Source organism: Borostomias antarcticus (genome assembly GCF_949987555.1).
Source record: "Borostomias antarcticus genome assembly, contig: scaffold_192, whole genome shotgun sequence".
NCBI classification, from domain to species: Eukaryota; Metazoa; Chordata; class Actinopteri; order Stomiiformes; family Stomiidae; genus Borostomias; species Borostomias antarcticus.
In genome coordinates this window covers 67,583-86,428 of record NW_028176748.1, presented here as the reverse complement: position 1 = coordinate 86,428, position 18,846 = coordinate 67,583, and the positions used below count along the sequence as shown (strand labels likewise).

Here is an 18,846-nt window from a genome sequence, read left to right as displayed (position 1 = left end):
AAATATAGCCAGTGGTACTGCAAATGCTAAATATAGCCAGTGGTCAGGGTTTAGTAAGTAAGTGACCATATTTGCACCGTGCGAAAAAGACGTGCAGACCAAGTCATATAAATACCTGTAAATCTAGTGTCAGCCAAGTGAGTTTATAACGGAAGTTCCTGCCCACGTGATCACGTGCGTTCTTTGCACGCGGCTGCAACTTCTGAATGACGTGTCGTTCTAACGTAGCGGCTACTAATCGGCAGATCTCGCGTTTCCGTAAATGGCCGCGTAATTTCCGCACGTGGCGCAGATGAATCGTCACCTATAGCGGCCGTATGTAGAACGTTTGAACAACCTGCGTGTGTTAGTAGGGATAGGCTACAACATGAAGTGAACTTGATTTTCGACATCTAGAACGCAGACCTGTCGTTGGGTGTTGTACTTTTTCACTGGCCAAACCAGTCTAGCCTACCTCAACTGATCTGCCTCGTTAAAACTATTATGTGTTGTGAATGTTACAGAGTAGGCTACGGGTCGCCTACGGTGAGCTTCACATTGCCCTCTTCAAACCTAAAATAAGATACGATCGCTTTTTGTGATAATTGCACCTCTTGTGATGTTCTGGTCTTTGAGTGGTAGAAACACTTGTCCTGTTGGAAGAAGAGCGCAGATCAAACTAATGAGATGTATGAGACTTACTTCATAACAGAGACAAATAAATTCAACTTATAGTTTGGCAACTGAGGCTTAGGGGGCAAACACACTCGTTTGGTTTATGTGTTACCTGGCTGGTTAGCTGCCATCACTCGGGCACTCTGGATGGGGAAAGGGCAGTGGAGGAGCAGCGCGCCTCCGTTTGTGTCGCTTTTCACGTTTACCGTTGACAAAGGAAGAGAGGGAGGGGAGGGGCACGGTGTGTGCGGGGGGGGGGGGGGCAAAATTACAACGCATTTGGGGCATTATTATTACACGCTTTTAATCGAGAATTGATCGATGTCACCATGGGACACATACAGTAGGCCTACACTGTAAAAAAAAAAAAAAACACTTTCAAAAGGGCACTTGCCTTGTCCAGAGGGCAAAGGGCAGCTGCTCTAGCACCACCTCCTGTCTATCTGTGCGCGTGCCTGAGCTGCACTGACAACTAAAGAAAAAGCGAGCGCGCGTTCACGCGAAGGGGAGTGAACTTTCGGCACAGCATCTGCTACAGCTGAAAACGAAAGTAAAAAGTTTCCGCAGCATCCATTTTGCGCCATAAAACTCAGAGGAGAATAAGAAGAAGACGAATCCATTTCGCTTCGACAGAAAATAATACAATCTCAAATTGGAGAGGAGATTACAGAGTAAGTAGGCTACTATAATTCAGAATAACCTTTCAAAATATCACAGTCGATTTAACAGTGAGAGAGATGAGTTGCTGTTTAATCCAGTTCCGTTTAACCAGAGTTTTCAAAGAGGGAGAGAATCAGCATTGTGTTCTTAGGGGGGAGAGGTGTGACGCAGCTGGAAATAAGTCAAACGTTTCCACACAGCCTCCACTTTGAGACAACAGAGAATATTAACTTCTCAACGTGGAGACGAGAATCAAACCTGCAAACTCGTCCTACCAGGTCGTTCATGTGAATCGTGTCCGGGGAGTTGTAATAAAAGCAGGGAGGAGAGTTGGTCAGTAGACCGACCCCTCCGTGTGCAGGCAGAGAACCAGGCTGGAAGAGTTTACACATGTCCTGTTATCAAGCTCCCTATTAGCTTTGGGTTTACATCTGAAATATTGCCAAGTGCTTTTGCCTTTGGCTCTCAGTCTCACTTTCGTCTTCCTACGCGAATGTTTGCAAACTATTTTAAACTTCACAGATGCGGCTGTAAGTTAGAAACGCTCGTTGTCATCATGTCTGTTTATGTTTAATGAAAACAATTTTAAATGTTCTTCAAAAGCCGTTCAAATTTAAGCAGAACAGACACTTGTGAAATCAAAAATGTCCTGTAGGTTAATTTCCCTCTGGCGTTGAGGTTACCAGCAGCACTAAAAGGCGGATTTGCGAGGAAGTAGGTAGTGATGGCGACTGGCGAAATGAGGCTTTCTGAAACACCGAGGCTTCGAGGCACATTGCATAATAGATTCATTAGGTCTATTCAGGCCCCATAAATGCTTTATACACTACTGACACCTGCTGGCGAAGATAATTTAGAGCACCCATTATGGATTACATGGAAACGGAGCCCTGTAACATTAATGATTTAACTGATTGAACTGATTTTGATTGACAACTTGACCACTGATTGTCAATCTGGCCACACCTGTAGTAATTGATCTGTGCTGCATGTTAACCAAGGGAAGTGAGGAAGGTATTGTCTGATGTGTCTTGATATTTATCACCCTGACTCTGCAATACAGTTGAGTTGAACTGAGGAGCAATAGAGTCCTAGCTGTAGGATAGTTGAACAAACTGACTCATCTTCATCTGCCTGGACCCACGACGAAGATGTGTTAAAACAACTCTTCTATTGCTGGGTCAGTGGCTATAATTGAGCAAAGGAATAGCCAGCCAGTAGCCCGCACTAAACACTGAGGACAGATTAGAGGTGGATGGATGGATGACTTTAATTATCCCTCTAGGGGGAAATTTGGTGATTCAGCAGTGGAAAAATGTTAGAGCAACGTTGTAAATGCAGATCCAGAATATGCATAGTAGTGGAATATAGTGTTGTTCCCAGTGAGCTCTGGTGCACTCTGACAACCAGGACCACGTTCCTGCTCCTTCTACTCACTGAGCTGCCCAGTCTCTCTGACAACCAGGACCACGTTCCTGCTCCTTCTACTCACTGAGCTGCCCAGTCTCTCTGACAACCAGGACCACGTTCCTGCTCCTTCTACTCACTGAGCTGCCCAGTCTCTCTGACAACCAGGACCACGTTCCTGCTCCTTCTACTCACTGAGCTGCCCAGTCTCTCTGACAACCAGGACCACGTTCCTGCTCCTTCTACTCACTGAGCTGCCCAGTCTCTCTGACAACCAGGACCACGTTCCTGCTCCTTCTACTCACTGAGCTGCCCAGTCTCTCTGACAACCAGGACCACGTTCCTGCTCCTTCTACTCACTGAGCTGCCCAGTCTCTCTGACAACCAGGACCACGTTCCTGCTCCTTCTACTCACTGAGCTGCCCAGTCTCTCTGACAACCAGGACCACGTTCCTGCTCCTTCTACTCACTGAGCTGCCCAGTCTCTCTGACAACCAGGACCACGTTCCTGCTCCTTCTACTCACTGAGCTGCCCAGTCTCTCTGACAACCAGGACCACGTTCCTGCTCCTTCTACTCACTGAGCTGCCCAGTCTCTCTGACAACCAGGACCACGTTCCTGCTCCTTCTACTCACTGAGCTGCCCAGTCTCTCTAGGAGGAGCTGGACAGGTTTCTGAGGGAGGCAGCTTCTCTCATGACAGTGGAGATGCTCCAGCCATTGTGTGTGTGTGTGTGTGTGTGTGTGTGTGTGTGTGTGTGTGTTGTGTGTTTCGCCGCCTACACCTTGTGATGTGCGTGTGTCTCATGACAAATAAAGATGTTTGTTTTTTGTTGTTTGTTGTTGACATCATGTTGTCACTGATCTGTTCTGGGACTGTTGTGCCATAAGAGCGTCATGCTGTATGTGAAAAAGATGCACATTCATCTCTGCTTTATAAACCATCAACCTACCAATGGATCTATTAATAATGACTGCTTTTCAGGGGCACCGCCTCTAAAATGAGTCTCTCTGTGGAGAGAGGAGGAGAACACTACCTCTAAAATGAGTCTCTCTGGAGAGAGAGAGGAGGAGAACACTGCCTCTGAAATGAGTCTCTCTGGAGAGAGAGAGGAGGAGAACACTGCCTCTGAAATGAGTCTCTCTGGAGAGAGAGAGGAGGAGAACACTGCCTCTAAAATGAGTCTCTCTGGGGAACATCACACGGACACCAAAGCTAAGAGGTAAGATGAGAATCCAGAACTGTTCATGACTGGTCTCCATCTCAGAGCTCAGCAGTGATATGATGACATCATCTTTAGTCAGAATACATGAGAGACTGAAGGTCTCTCTCTGTTGTGTTGAAGCTCAATCCAGCAGGAGAGACCACCCTCACCTGTACCCAGCTGTGTGTCCATGAAGAGTGACAGGTCTATGGAACGACCAATCAGCTTCAGAGAAGGAGATCTTACCACTGAGTCACGGTAGGAACTTCAGATTGTTGTTATAAACTGTTTTATACTAAAACATAAACTGCACCAACATGTATGATTACCTCTGTAGTCAGTCATTATTAACCTCTACCTTCAGCTCAACTTATAGACCCTACTGTGTGTTTCCTGCCTCATATTGACCAGATTCTTATCAACCTTGTCAAAGTAGTCATCAATTAATATTCACCCTCTCAAATTACCTCAGTGAGCGAGATGTTGGTATGTGGGGTTTGGTGTCTAATCTCATGACTTGCTCACCACTCTAACTTATGAAAAGCAATACCGTTGCACACCAGCACTAGAGGGCAGGCATGAGGAAAACATGGCCTGCTTCAGACAGCTCTATCTCAAGAAGAATAAATGTCACAGCTGAGATATTTACACTGTAGGAATCCTGGGAACCGTAGGAGAAACTGTAGTGACAAGTTAGAAAACGGGTATTAATTTAAAAGCACCAACTGCCACCAGGGTGGAGTACTGTGGATGACATTCACACAAACTTGTTAGTTAGCTTTGACAACCGTAGGACAATACCAGTGGCATCTGCATAATGTAGATCTCAACCCAGATCCTGCAGAGCTAATTATTAATAGATATAGTTCTCACCAACTGATTAATGCAAATGCTACTTAATTGTCCATTAAATGATGTACTATTCTTTTCATTGATGGTAAAAGGTATGTAATAATGACCAGTGCTGTTATTTCATATCCTGTAATGAAGGAGAGATGCTAGTTTCCTCTTTATTGAGACAGTAGGGGTGAGAGGGGTGAGGAGAAGGGGAGACACAGGGGAGAAGGCTGTAGCGGGATCAAACCCACCCTACCAGGAGGGGAAATGTGCTTCTGAGACAGGGGGGTGTTAAAAATCCTAAAAGAGCCGACCCACTCTCTGTCCCTCCTGGCTGCCCAGCCACTGTCCCACCCACCCAGGTGTAGAGGGCGGAGCTTCACCTGTAAAGAGGTCAAAGGTTACCCAGCATCTCCTATGTGTTCTTACCGACACCCACCTTGATAGCCATCCTTTCCCACTCAGACATTCCTCCAATCTTTTTCATGGTTCATATTGAACCACTGATGTTATTTAATAAAGGTGACATGTTAGAGTTATTCTTTAAAAGGAATTAAGCATTACGATGTAAATCATAACATGTTCATCATAAAAATGAAGTGTGACAGATCTATGGAGCAACCAATCCTTTTCAGAGTAGGAGACTGTAACTATCTATCTATCTATGTATCTATATCTATCTCTATCTACCCCTCTCACTCTCTCTCTCTCTCTCTTTCTCTCAATCTCTCTCTCTGTATGTCTCTAAATCTCTGTCTCTGTGTGACTCCTTGTATCTCTCTGTCTCTCAGAGCTGTTCATCTGACTATACAGCAAACCTGACTTCTGAATCCTAGCCCCATCTCTAGCAGAACACACACACACACCCACACACACACACACACACACACACACACACACACACACACACACACACACACACACAAGCTTGTCTAGCAGAACACACGCACATACACACCACTAGATGGCGCTTGATAGGTACAGTCATAAACCTACATGAGTCCAAAACCCCACCAACACCCACTAACGTGTGTTCAGTCTTCAGTGGTGAAGGGAACACTCATCATTCAGTCTCATGTCTGCTGACTCTGCAGTAGACACGGGTATTTCTCAGCTCCAGCTCTGATCAGCAGTGATGTAAACACCGACCCCGGGTAGACACGCTGATTTACACCCCTTGTCCTGAGCGGTGATGATGCGCGTTGTTGTTGCATGTGTCCTTGTCCAGATGAGCAGCTTTTGCCTCCTGCTACTTTTAGATTGCAAGTGACCGTTTTGTTCATTTAATTACGTGTGGGCAGATGTCATCATGTGTAGGCTTGTATGGGGTGAAGTTACTTTCATACGGGCGTCTTTTTCATGGTTCATATTGATTTACATTTCCAACAAACACAGCAGTTCCAGCTGATAATACTCTGGTGATGTCTCTGTGTCTTTGACAGGATCAAACAGCAGAGACCAGCCTCACCTGGACCCAGCTGTGTGTCCATGAAGAGTGACAGGTCTATGAATCATCCTCCCATGATGAGTGATGGAAAGACCCTCGATGAGAAAAGGTAAATATGAACCACTGATGTTATTTAATAAAGGTGACATGTTAGAGTTATTCTGTTAAATGTAGTAAACATTAAGATTTACATCATAACATGTGTATCATAAAAATGAAGTGTGACAGATCTATGGAGCAACCAGTCCTTTTCAGAGTAGGAATATAGCAGCTAATAATGTCATAAAATACCAGTAATGTAATACTGTATCTATCTATCTATCTATCTATCTATCTATCTATCTATCTATCTATCTATCTATCTATCTATCTATCTATCTGTCTGTCTGTCTATCTGTCTGTCTGTCTGTCTGTCTGTCTGTCTGTCTGTCTGTCTGTCTGTCTGTCTGTCTGTCTGACTGTCTCCATCTCTGTCATCTGTCTCTGTTTGTCAAACTATGTCTGTGACTCCTTGTGTTTCTCTCTCTCTCTCTCTCTCTCTCTCTCTCTCTCTCTCTCTCAAAGCTGTTCAGCTCACTATGAACCAAATCTGACTTCTGAATCCTAGGCCTATCTCTAGCAGCACACACACAAACACTCATACACACACACACACACACACACACACAAACCACTAGATGGCGCTTGATAGAGATATTTATAAATCCTTTTCACGAGTCCAAACCCCCACCAACACCCACTAACGTGTGTTCAGTCTTCAGTGGTGAAGGGAACACTCATCATTCAGTCTCATGTCTGCTGACTCTGCAGTAGACACGGGTATTTCTCAGCTCCAGCTCTGATCAGCAGTGATGTAAACACCAACCCCGGGTAGACACGCTGATTTACACCCCTTGTCCTGAGCGGTGATGATGCGCGTTGTTGTTGCATGTGTCCTTGTCCAGATGAGCAGCTTTTGCCTCCTGCTACTTTTAGATCACAAGTGACCGTTTTATTCATTAATCACGTGTGTGCTGATGTCATCATGTGTAGGCTTGTATGGGGTGAAGTTACTTTCATATGGGCGTCTTTTTCATGGTTCATATTGATTTACATTTCCACCCGAACAAACACAACAGTTCCAGCTGATAATACTCTGGTGATGTCTCTGTGTCTTTGACAGGATCAAACAGACCAGCTGTGTGTCCATGAAGAGTGACAGGTCTATGGATCGACTAATCAGCTTCAGAGAAGGAGATCTTACCACTGGGTCACGGTAGGATCTTCAGATTGTTGTTATAAACTGTTTTATACTAAAACATAAACTGCACCAACATGTATGATTACCTCTATAGTCAGTCATTATTAACCTCTACCTTCAGCTCAACTTATAGACCCTACTGTGTGTTTCCTGCCTCATATTGACCAGATTCTTATCAACCTTGTCAAAGTAGTCATCAATTAATATTCACCCTCTCAAATTACCTCAGTGAGTGAGATGTTGGTATGTGGGGTTTGGTGTCTAATCTCATGACTTGCTCACCACTCTAACTTATGAAAAGCAATACCGTTGCACACCAGCACTAGAGGGCAGGCATGAGGAAAACATGGCCTGCTTCAGACAGCTCTATCTCAAGAAGAATAAATGTCACAGCTTAGATATTTACACTGTAGGAATCCTGGGAACCGTAGGAGAAACTGTAGTGACAAGTTAGAAAACGGGTATGAATTTTAAAGCACCAACTGCCACCAGGGTGGAGTACTGTGGATGACATTCACACAAACTTGTTAGTTAGCTTTGACAACCGTAGGACAATACCAGTGGCATCTGCATAATGTAGATCTCAACCCAGATCCTGCAGAGCTAATTATTAATAGATATAGTTCTCACCAACTGATTAATGCAGATGCTAATTAATTGTCCATTAAATGATGTACTATTCTTGTGCTGTTATTTCATATCCTGTAATGAAGGAGAGATGCTAGTTTCCTCTTTATTGAGACAGTAGGGGTGAGAGGGGTGAGGAGAAGGGGAGACACAGGGGAGAAGGCTGTAGCGGGATCAAACCCACCCTACCAGGAGGGGAAATGTGCTTCTGAGACAGGGGGGTGTTAAAAATCCTAAAAGAGCCGACCAACTCTCTGTCCCTCCTGGCTGCCCAGCCACTGTCCCACCCACCCAGGTGTAGAGGGCGGAGCTTCACCTGTAAAGAGGTCAAAGGTTACCCAGCATCTCCTATGTGTTCTTACCGACACCCACCTTGATAGCCATCCTTTCCCACTCAGACATTCCTCCAATCTTTTTCATGGTTCATATTGAACCACTGATGTTATTTAATAAAGGTGACATGTTAGAGTTATTCTTTAAAAGGAATTAAGCATTAAGATGTAAATCATAACATGTTCATCATAAAAATGAAGTGTGACAGATCTATGGAGCAACCAATCCTTTTCAGAGTAGGAGACTGTAACTATCTATCTATCTATGTATCTATATCTATCTCTATCTACCCCTCTCACTCTCTCTCTCTCTCTCTCTCTCTCTCTCTCTTTCTCTCAATCTCTCTCTCTATATGTCTCTAAATCTCTGTCTCTGTGTGACTCCTTGTGTCGCTCTGTCTCTCAGAGCTGTTCATCTGACTATACAGCAAACCTGACTTCTGAATCCTAGCCCCATCTCTAGCAGCACACACACACACAAGCTTGTCTAGCAGAACACACGCACATACACACCACTAGATGGCGCTTGATAGGTACAGTCATAAACCATTTTTACATGAGTCCAAACCCCCACCAACACCCACTAACGTGTGTTCAGTCTTCAGTGGTGAAGGGAACACTCATCATTCAGTCTCATGTCTGCTGACTCTGCAGTAGACACGGGTATTTCTCAGCTCCAGCTCTGATCAGCAGTGATGTAAACACCAACCCCGGGTAGACACGCTGATTTACACCCCTTGTCCTGAGCGGTGATGATGCGCGTTGTTGTTGCATGTGTCCTTGTCCAGATGAGCAGCTTTTGCCTCCTGCTACTTTTAGATTGCAAGTGAACGTTTTGTTCATTTAAAGGAGTAGTAAAGGGAAAAGGCATGTTTAGCCCTGTTTTAATGTTACTTATGATCATATATATACGAGCTTCTCGTCTTTGAAATCGAGGGTTTAACATGTTTTTGAAAGATTTTTCAAGGTGCCCACCCACATCCATTGTATGACCTAAACGGTGGTAGAGCAATTATCAGACTTTCTCAAAAGTGCTAGTTTTGTCAACGTTTTGATCTGAACCATTGTATATGATCATAAGTAACCTTAAAACAGGGCTAAACATGCATTTTCCCTTTACTACTCCTTTAATCACGTGTGGGCTGATGTCATCATGTGTAGGCTTGTATGGGGTGAAGTTACTTTCATATGGGCGTCTTTTTCATGGTTCATATTGATTTACATTTCCAGTCCAACAAACACAGCAGTTCCAGCTGATAATACTCTGGTGATGTCTCTGTGTCTTTGACAGGATCAAACAGCAGAGACCAGCCTCACCTGGACCCAGCTGTGTGTCCATGAAGAGTGACAGGTCTATGGATCATCCTCCCATGATGAGTGATGGAAAGACCCTCGATGAGAAAAGGTAAATATGAACCACTGATGTTATTTAATAAAGGTGACATTAAAGTGTTAAAGTGAAGTTAACAGGAAGATTTACATCAAACTCTTGAGTCATGTTTATCATAAAAATGAAGTGTGACAGATCTAGGGTGCAACCAATCCCTTTCAGAGAAAGAGTATAGCAGCTAATAATGTCATAAACTACCAATGATGTAATACTGTAGCTACCAATATTGTAATAATTTTAGCATTTGTAACGTACTAAAATGATCAGCTGTCACGTCAGTAACACTCTTACTGATAAATCTAATCTATCTATCTATCTATCTATCTCTGTCTATCTGTCTGTCAGTGTCTATCTCTATATCTTTCTATATACGGATCTATCTATATATCTGTCTATCTATCTATTTACGGATCTATATCTGTCTACAGTATCTGTCTGTCTGTCTGTCTATCTGTATATCTGTCTATCTATCTATTTACGGATCTATCTATCCATCCATCCCTCTATCCATCCATCCATCCATCCATCACTCTCTCTCTCTCTCTGTATGTCTCTAAATCTGTTTCTGTGTGACTCCTTGTGTCTCTCTCTCTCAGAGCTGTTCAGCTGACTATACACCAAACCTGACTTCTGAATCCTAGCCCCATCTCTAGCAGCGCGTGCACACACACACACACACACACACACACACACACACACACACACCACTAGATGGCCCTTGATAGAGATATTCATAAATCCTTTTCACATGAGTCCAAACCCCCACCAACACCCACTAACGTGTGTTCAGTCTTCAGTGGTGAAGGGAACACTCATCATTCAGTCTCATGTCTGCTGACTCTGCAGTAGACACGGGTATTTCTCAGCTCCAGCTCTGATCAGCAGTGATGTAAACACCGACCCCGGGTAGACACGCTGATTTACACCCCTTGTCCTGAGCGGTGATGACCTGCGTTGTTGTTGCATGTGTCCTTGTCCAGATGAGCAGCTTTTGCCTCCTGCTACTTTTAGATTGCAAGTGAACGTTTTGTTCATTTAAAGGAGTAGTAAAGGGAAAAGGCATGTTTAGCCCTGTTTTAATGTTACTTATGATCATATATATACGAGCTTCTCGTCTTTGAAATCGAGGGTTTAACATGTTTTTGAAAGATTTTTCAAGGTGCCCACCCACATCCATTGTATGACCTAAACGGTGGTAGAGCAATTATCAGACTTTCTCAAAAGTGCTAGTTTTGTCAACGTTTTGATCTGAACCATTGTATATGATCATAAGTAACCTTAAAACAGGGCTAAACATGCATTTTCCCTTTACTACTCCTTTAATCACGTGTGGGCTGATGTCATCATGTGTAGGCTTGTATGGGGTGAAGTTACTTTCATATGGGCGTCTTTTTCATGGTTCATATTGATTTACATTTCCAGTCCAACAAACACAGCAGTTCCAGCTGATAATACTCTGGTGATGTCTCTGTGTCTTTGACAGGATCAAACAGCAGAGACCAGCCTCACCTGGACCCAGCTGTGTGTCCATGAAGAGTGACAGGTCTATGGAGCTTCCTCCCAACTTAAGTGATGGAAAGACCCTCGATGAGAAAAGGTAAATATGAACCACTGATGTTATTTAATAAAGGTGACATTAAAGTGTTAAAGTGAAGTTAACAGGAAGATTTACATCAAACTCTTGAGTCATGTTTATCATAAAAATGAAGTGTGACAGATCTAGGGTGCAACCAATCCCTTTCAGAGAAAGAGTATAGCAGCTAATAATGTCATAAACTACCAATGATGTAATACTGTAGCTACCAATATTGTAATAATTTTAGCATTTGTAACGTACTAAAATGATCAGCTGTCACGTCAGTAACACTCTTACTGATAAATCTAATCTATCTATCTATCTATCTATCTTTCTATCTATCTATCTATCTATCTCTGTCTATCTGTCTGTCAGTGTCTATCTCTATATCTTTCTATATACCGATCTATCTATATATCTGTCTATCCATCTATTTACGGATCTATATCTGTCTACAGTATCTGTCTGCCTGTCTGTCTATCTGTATATCTGTCTATCTATCTATTTACGGATCTATCTATCTATCCATCCATCCCTCTATCCATCCATCCATCCATCACTCTCTCTCTCTCTCTCTCTCTGTATGTCTCTAAATCTGTTTCTGTGTGACTCCTTGTGTCTCTCTCTCTCAGAGCTGTTCAGCTGACTATACACCAAACCTGACTTCTGAATCCTAGCCCCATCTCTAGCAGCCCGTGCACACAAACACACACACACACACACACACACACACACACACACACACACACACACACACACACAAACACACACACACACACACACACACACACACACACACACACACACACACACACCACTAGATGGCCCTTGATAGAGATATTCATAAATCCTTTTCACATCAGTCCAAAACCCCACCAACACCCACTAACGTGTGTTCAGTCTTCAGTGGTGAAGGGAACACTCATCATTCAGTCTCATGTCTGCTGACTCTGCAGTAGACACGGGTATTTCTCAGCTCCAGCTCTGATCAGCAGTGATGTAAACACCAACCCCGGGTAGACACGCTGATTTACACCCCTTGTCCTGAGCGGTGATGATGCGCGTTGTTGTTGCATGTGTCCTTGTCCAGATGAGCAGCTTTTGCCTCCTGCTACTTTTAGATTGCAAGTGAACGTTTTGTTAATTTAAAGGAGTAGTAAAGGGAAAAGGCATGTTTAGCCCTGTTTTAATGTTACTTATGATCATATATATACGAGCTTCTCGTCTTTGAAATCGAGGGTTTAACATGTTTTTGAAAGATTTTTCAAGGTGCCCACCCACATCCATTGTATGACCTAAACGGTGGTAGAGCAATTATCAGACTTTCTCAAAAGTGCTAGTTTTGTCAACGTTTTGATCTGAACCATTGTATATGATCATAAGTAACCTTAAAACAGGGCTAAACATGCATTTTCCCTTTACTACTCCTTTAATCATGTGTGGGCTGATGTCATCATGTGTAGGCTTGTATGGGGTGAAGTTACTTTCATATGGGCGTCTTTTTCATGGTTCATATTGATTTACATTTCCACTCCAACAAACACAACAGTTCCAGCTGATAATACTCTGGTGATGTCTCTGTGTCTTTGACAGGATCAAACAGCAGAGACCAGCCTCACCTGGACCCAGCTGTGTGTCCATGAAGAGTGACAGGTCTATGAATCATCCTCCCATGATGAGTGATGGAAAGACCCTCGATGAGAAAAGGTAAATATGAACCACTGATGTTATTTAACAAAGGTGACATGTTATTCTATAAAAGGATTTAAACATTAAGATTTGCATCAAATAATGTTTATCATGAAAATCAAGTATGACAGATCTGTGGAGCCATCCTTTTCAGAGAAGGAGTTTATCAAATAAGTAAGAGATGACGTCTGGAAAAGAAGAGTCTGACAGTGTGTTCAGAATCCCCAGGTGAAGCTGAGGGGTTTTCTAGCACACTGAAGGGCTCTTGTTTTAACATAATGACCGGCTGGCCATACGTTACTACTTACCACTGAACCCCAAACTGCTCCCAGTGAGCAGGCTAGCGCCTTGCATGGCAGATACCACCATTGGTGTGTGAATGAGAGGCCATTGTATAACACTTTGGATAAAAGCGTTATATAAGTGCAGTCCATTTACCATGTACACAATATTCTACTGATCCTGTAATATGAGTCCTAAAGGGATAGAGGATGTATAATATAGGTCTGGTCCTGTAATATGAGTCCTAAAGGGATAGAGGATGTATAATATAGGTCTGGTCCTGTAATATGAGTCCTAAAGGGATAGAGGATGTATAATATAGTGCTGGTCCTGTAACATGAGTCCTAAAGGGATAGAGGATGTATAATATGGTGCTGGTCCTGTAATATGAGTCCTAAAGGGATAGAGGATGTATAATATAGTGCTGGTCCTGTAATATGAGTCCTAAAGGGATAGAGGATGTATAATATAGTGCTGGTCCTGTAATATGAGTCCTAAAGGGATAGAGGATGTATAATATGGTGCTGGTCCTGTAATATGAGTCCTAAAGGGATAGATGATGTATAATATAGTGCTGGTCCTGTAATATGAGTCCTAAAGGGATAGAGGATGTATAATATAGTGCTGGTCCTGTAATATGAGTCCTAAAGGGATAGAGGATGTATAATATAGTGCTGGTCCTGTAATATGAGTGAGCAGAGAGACTGTGCTGGCGGGGCCGTCAGGGTCCGTCTGCAGGAGAGGGAGCTGAGCGCACGGTGAACAGGGGGACTCTGGGGAGGTGGAGGTGGAGAGGCTGGAGTCATAACAGGTGTTGGGCTGGTGGAGGAGGACCCAAGAGCAGACATGATAGGCGTAGGGGGACAAGGGACAAGCCCACGTTGGGGCACGTTTATTGGTCAGGCAGAAACGTGGTAGTCAGACAGGCGTGGGGTTCAGGGAGGAACGTGGTTCTCCAGGCAAGGTTCAGGCAGGAACGGGTTCTCCAGGCAAGGTTCAGGCAGGAACGGGTTCTCCAGGCAAGGTTCAGGCAGGAACGTGGTTCTCCAGGCAAGGTTCAGGCAGTAGCAGGGAGGTCAGACTAGGACAAAGGATAACAAAAAGGGTGAGGTAGGGTTTGGATGAATGCAGGTTAGGTTAAAGCTAGAGACGTGATACCCACTAGGTTGGTCAGCGATCTGGCACCGACTGCTGAGTAGCCCGGCTTCTTAACCTGGCTGAGATGGGCTGATTGGTGACGTCAGGCAGGTGTGGAGTGGGACCACGCCCGGCTCGTGGCTGAGGCTGATTGGTGACGACAGGCAGGTGTGGAGTGGGACCACGCCCGGCTCGTGGCTGAGGCTGATTGGTGACGTCAGGCAGGTGTGGAGTGGGACCACGCCCGGCTCGTGGCTGAGGCTGATTGGTGATGTCAGGCAGGTGTGGAGTGGGACCACGCCCGGCTTGTGGCTGAGACTGGTGAGAGCGCAGTTCCCGCTGCGCCCTCTGGGACGTACCAGGAGAATCTGAGTCAGGGTCAGAGGGCGTGGTAGCGGGACGAAGGCGGGGCTGGCGAGGCGGAGGCGTGACAACAGGTCGTTTTGAGTGATATTGTAATGCCTTCTGGTTATAATAGAATATCACTACTGGAGCTGTTTAATCCAAAAAGGCGCAATGCTTCCTGCAGTTGGGTTGGATGGAGGTGCTGGTTCTGGGAGGAGCAACATTCTGTCTGGTGATATTGTAGGAATGGAGCAGAAGACCACTGCAGTGAAGATTAGGCCTACACAACTTTCCCATGACAGTGCTTTGCAGAAATTATAATTATTTGGTGTTGTGAATTATAAAAGGAAGATAGAAACTTGACTGACTTAATGTCTTAACCCACCAGTGAAATGTAATTGACTTCAATCACAAGTCATACAAACATCACAAACATCAAGTCATATAATAACACAATAGCCCCTATATGCACAATGCTACAATACAAGGCCTCTGATCACGTGATTCAGTACACAGGTGTGTTTGATCAAACCAAGATGAGGTCATTGTGAGAAGTAGGCTGTGTTTTCTAGAATACATTCATGACATAAAACTGTATTGGTACTGTAGGTTTTCATCTGTATTGACCCAGATACAACATGACATAAAATGAAGACATACTTATAAAACGGGGAGGTTCTCAAGTATTAATAATATCATTAGGAGACATTGGCTGCAACCTGGACCTACACACCTCCAGAGTCCTGAAGCGCGGAAGATTGTGTCCGACCCCTCCCAGTACTGGAAATGTAGTGATCGAGCTACAAGACAAAGAGGGAAATTATGAAAGTGATTAGTAATAATAAAACAGCACCAATGACATCATTAGCGGTGGACCTACAGCATATTGAATGTAGTTTGAGTGAGAGAGAATAAGCAGGAGAAACCCTCTGACTTCTAACCAACGTAACGCTGCTTAAATACAACACAGCAGCACTCACAACACTTCTGGTAGCTTAGGCTCTCACTCCAGAAACCTTGCAGGGCAGTTTAATGCCAGGGAAGGGTCCATTATATGGTTGAATCCAGTGCGCTGTGCAGATTACTGTCTGTCTGTCCGTCCGTCCGTCCGTCCGTCCTCTCTCTCTCTCTCTCTCTCTCTCTCTCTCTCCCTCTCTCTGAAAGCTGTTCAGCTCGCTATACATCAAATCTGACTAACAAATCCTAGCCCAACTCTAGCAGCACACTCTCTCTCTCTCTCTCTCTCTCTCTCTCACACACACACACACACACACACACACACACACACACACACACACACACATATACACACACCACTAGAAGGCCCTTGATAGAGATATTCATAAATCCTTTTAAAATTAGTCTGAACCTTTTCATGGTTCATATTGATTTACATTTCCAGTCCAACAAACACAGCAGTTCCAGCTGATAATACTCTGGTGATGTCTCTGTGTCTTTGACAGGATCAAACAGCAGAGACCAGCCTCACCTGGACCCAGCTGTGTGTCCATGAAGAGTGACAGGTCTATGGATCATCCTCCCATGATGAGTGATGGAAAGACCCTCGATGAGAAAAGGTAAATATGAACCACTGATGTTATTTAATAAAGGTGACATGTTAGAGTTATTCTGTTAAATGTAGTAAACATTAAGATTTACATCATAACATGTGTATCATAAAAATGAAGTGTGACGGATCTATGGAGCAACCAGTCCTTTTCAGAGTAGGAATATAGCAGCTAATAATGTCATAAAATACCAGTAATGTAATACTGTATCTATCTATCTATCTATCTATCTATCTATCTATCTATCTATCTATCTATCTATCTATCTATCTGTCTGTCTGTCTGTCTGTCTGTCTGTCTGTCTGTCTGTCTGTCTGTCTGTCTGTCTGTCTGTCTGTCTCTGTCTGTCTGTCTCCATCTCTGTCATCTGTCTCTGTGTCTCAAACTATGTCTGGGACTCCTTGTGTTTCTCTCTCTCTCTCTCTCTCTCTCTCTCTCTCTCTCTCAAAGCTGTTCAGCTCACTATGAACCAAATCTGACTTCTGAATCCTAGGCCTATCTCTAGCAGCACACACACAAACACTCATACACACACACACACACACACACACAAACCACTAGATGGCGCTTGATAGAGATATTTATAAATCCTTTTCACGAGTCCAAACCCCCACCAACACCCACTAACGTGTGTTCAGTCTTCAGTGGTGAAGGGAACACTCATCATTCAGTCTCATGTCTGCTGACTCTGCAGTAGACACGGGTATTTCTCAGCTCCAGCTCTGATCAGCAGTGATGTAAACACCAACCCCGGGTAGACACGCTGATTTACACCCCTTGTCCTGAGCGGTGATGATGCGCGTTGTTGTTGCATGTGTCCTTGTCCAGATGAGCAGCTTTTGCCTCCTGCAACTTTGTAGATTACAAGTGACCGTTTTGTTCATTTAATCACGTGTGGGCTGATGTCATCATGTGTAGGCTTGTATGGGGTGAAGTTACTTTCATACGGGCGTCTTTTTCATGGTTCATATTGATTTACATTTCCACTCCAACAAACACAACAGTTCCAGCTGATAATACTCTGGTGATGTCTCTGTGTCTTTGACAGGATCAAACAGCAGAGACCAGCCTCACCTGGACCCAGCTGTGTGTCCATGAAGAGTGACAGGTCTATGGATCATCCTCCCATGATGAGTGATGGAAAGACCCTCGATGAGAAAAGGTAAATATGAACAACTGATGTTATTTAATAAAGGTGACTTGTTAGAGTTATTCTGTTAAATTAAGTAAACATTAAGATTTACATAATAACATGTGTATCATAAAAATGAAGTGTGACAGATCTATGGAGCAACCAATCCTTTTCAGAGTAGGAGTATAGCAGCTAATAATGTCATAAACTACCAATGATGTAATACTGTAGCAACCAATACTGTAATAATTGTAGCTTTTTTATCATACTAAAAACTATCAACTGTTACTTCAGTAACACTCTTACCGGTTAATCTAATCTACATTATCTATCTAATCTATACTGTATCTATCTATCTAATCTAATCTACTGTATCTATCTATCCTTCTCCCTCTCTTTCTTCTCTTTCTCTGTCTCTCTGTATGTCTCAAACTATCTCTGTGACTCCTTGTGTTTCTCTCTCTCTCTCTCTCTCTCATGTCTCTCTCTCTCTCTCTCTCATGTCTCCCTCTCATGTCTCTCTCTCTCAAAGCTGTTCAGCTGACTATATACCAAATCTGTCTCATAAATCCTAGCCCTAACTCTAGCAGCACTCACACACTCTCTCTCACTCTCTCTCTCTCTCTCTCTCTCTCACTCTCTCTCACTCTCTCTCACACACACACACACACACACACACACACACACACACACACACACACACACACACACACACACACACACCACTAGTTGGTCCTTGATAGAGACAGTCTTAAATCTTTTTTACATTATCCCAAAAACCCTCCAACACCCTCTTACCCTGGTGTTCCTGCTGTATGAAACATATCTTAACACACATGGTTCCTCTGTCCCTGCAGTGAGGGGAGCAGGGCAGCCCTGACTGAGGATCAGTCCAGGTGTGCTGTGTGTGAGCAGATGCTGAGGGACCCAGTCCTCACTTCCTGTGGACACAGGTTCTGCAGAGCCTGCATCACTTCCTACTGGCAGCAGCCTGGTCCATCAGCAGACCCCGCCTGCCCCCAGTGTAGAGAGAGACCCAGAACACCACCTGGTCCATCAGCAGACCACGCCTGCCCCCAGTGTAGAGAGAGACCCAGAACACCACCTGGTCCATCAGCAGACCACGCCTGCCCCCAGTGTAGAGAGAGACCCAGAACACCACCTGGTCCATCAGCAGACCATGCCTGCCCCCAGTGTAGAGAGAGACCCAGAACACCACCTGGTCCATCAGCAGACCACGCCTGCCCCCAGTGTAGAGAGAGACCCAGAACACCACCTGGTCCATCAGCAGACCACGCCTGCCCCCAGTGTAGAGAGAG

At 44.2% G+C, this 18,846-nt stretch overlaps 2 protein-coding genes across 2 annotated transcripts in view; both read left to right on the top strand.

Moving 5' to 3' along the window:
• Positions 1-1,207: 1,207 nt before the first annotated feature.
• LOC311328159 (uncharacterized protein) lies at positions 1,208-9,817 on the top strand (the record flags this gene model as incomplete). Its single annotated transcript, XM_084462175.1, has 6 exons — positions 1,208-1,325; positions 3,706-3,943; positions 4,067-4,183; positions 6,205-6,318; positions 7,372-7,464; positions 9,700-9,817. The coding sequence occupies exons 2-6, from the start codon at positions 3,765-3,767 to the stop codon at positions 9,815-9,817; spliced, it is 621 nt and encodes a 206-aa protein (XP_084318301.1). The 5' UTR covers positions 1,208-1,325; positions 3,706-3,764.
• Positions 9,818-17,457: 7,640 nt separating this feature from the next.
• The window catches only part of LOC311328158 (uncharacterized protein), a gene marked incomplete at its 3' end in the record, with an annotated part of 38,537 nt that continues 37,148 nt past the window's right edge, over positions 17,458-18,846 (top strand). Inside the window, exons 1-2 of the mRNA XM_084462174.1 lie at positions 17,458-17,557; positions 18,385-18,733. Coding sequence (XP_084318300.1) covers positions 17,508-17,557; positions 18,385-18,733 — 399 coding nt within the window. The 5' untranslated portion in view covers positions 17,458-17,507. The remainder of the gene's footprint in view (positions 17,558-18,384; positions 18,734-18,846) is intronic.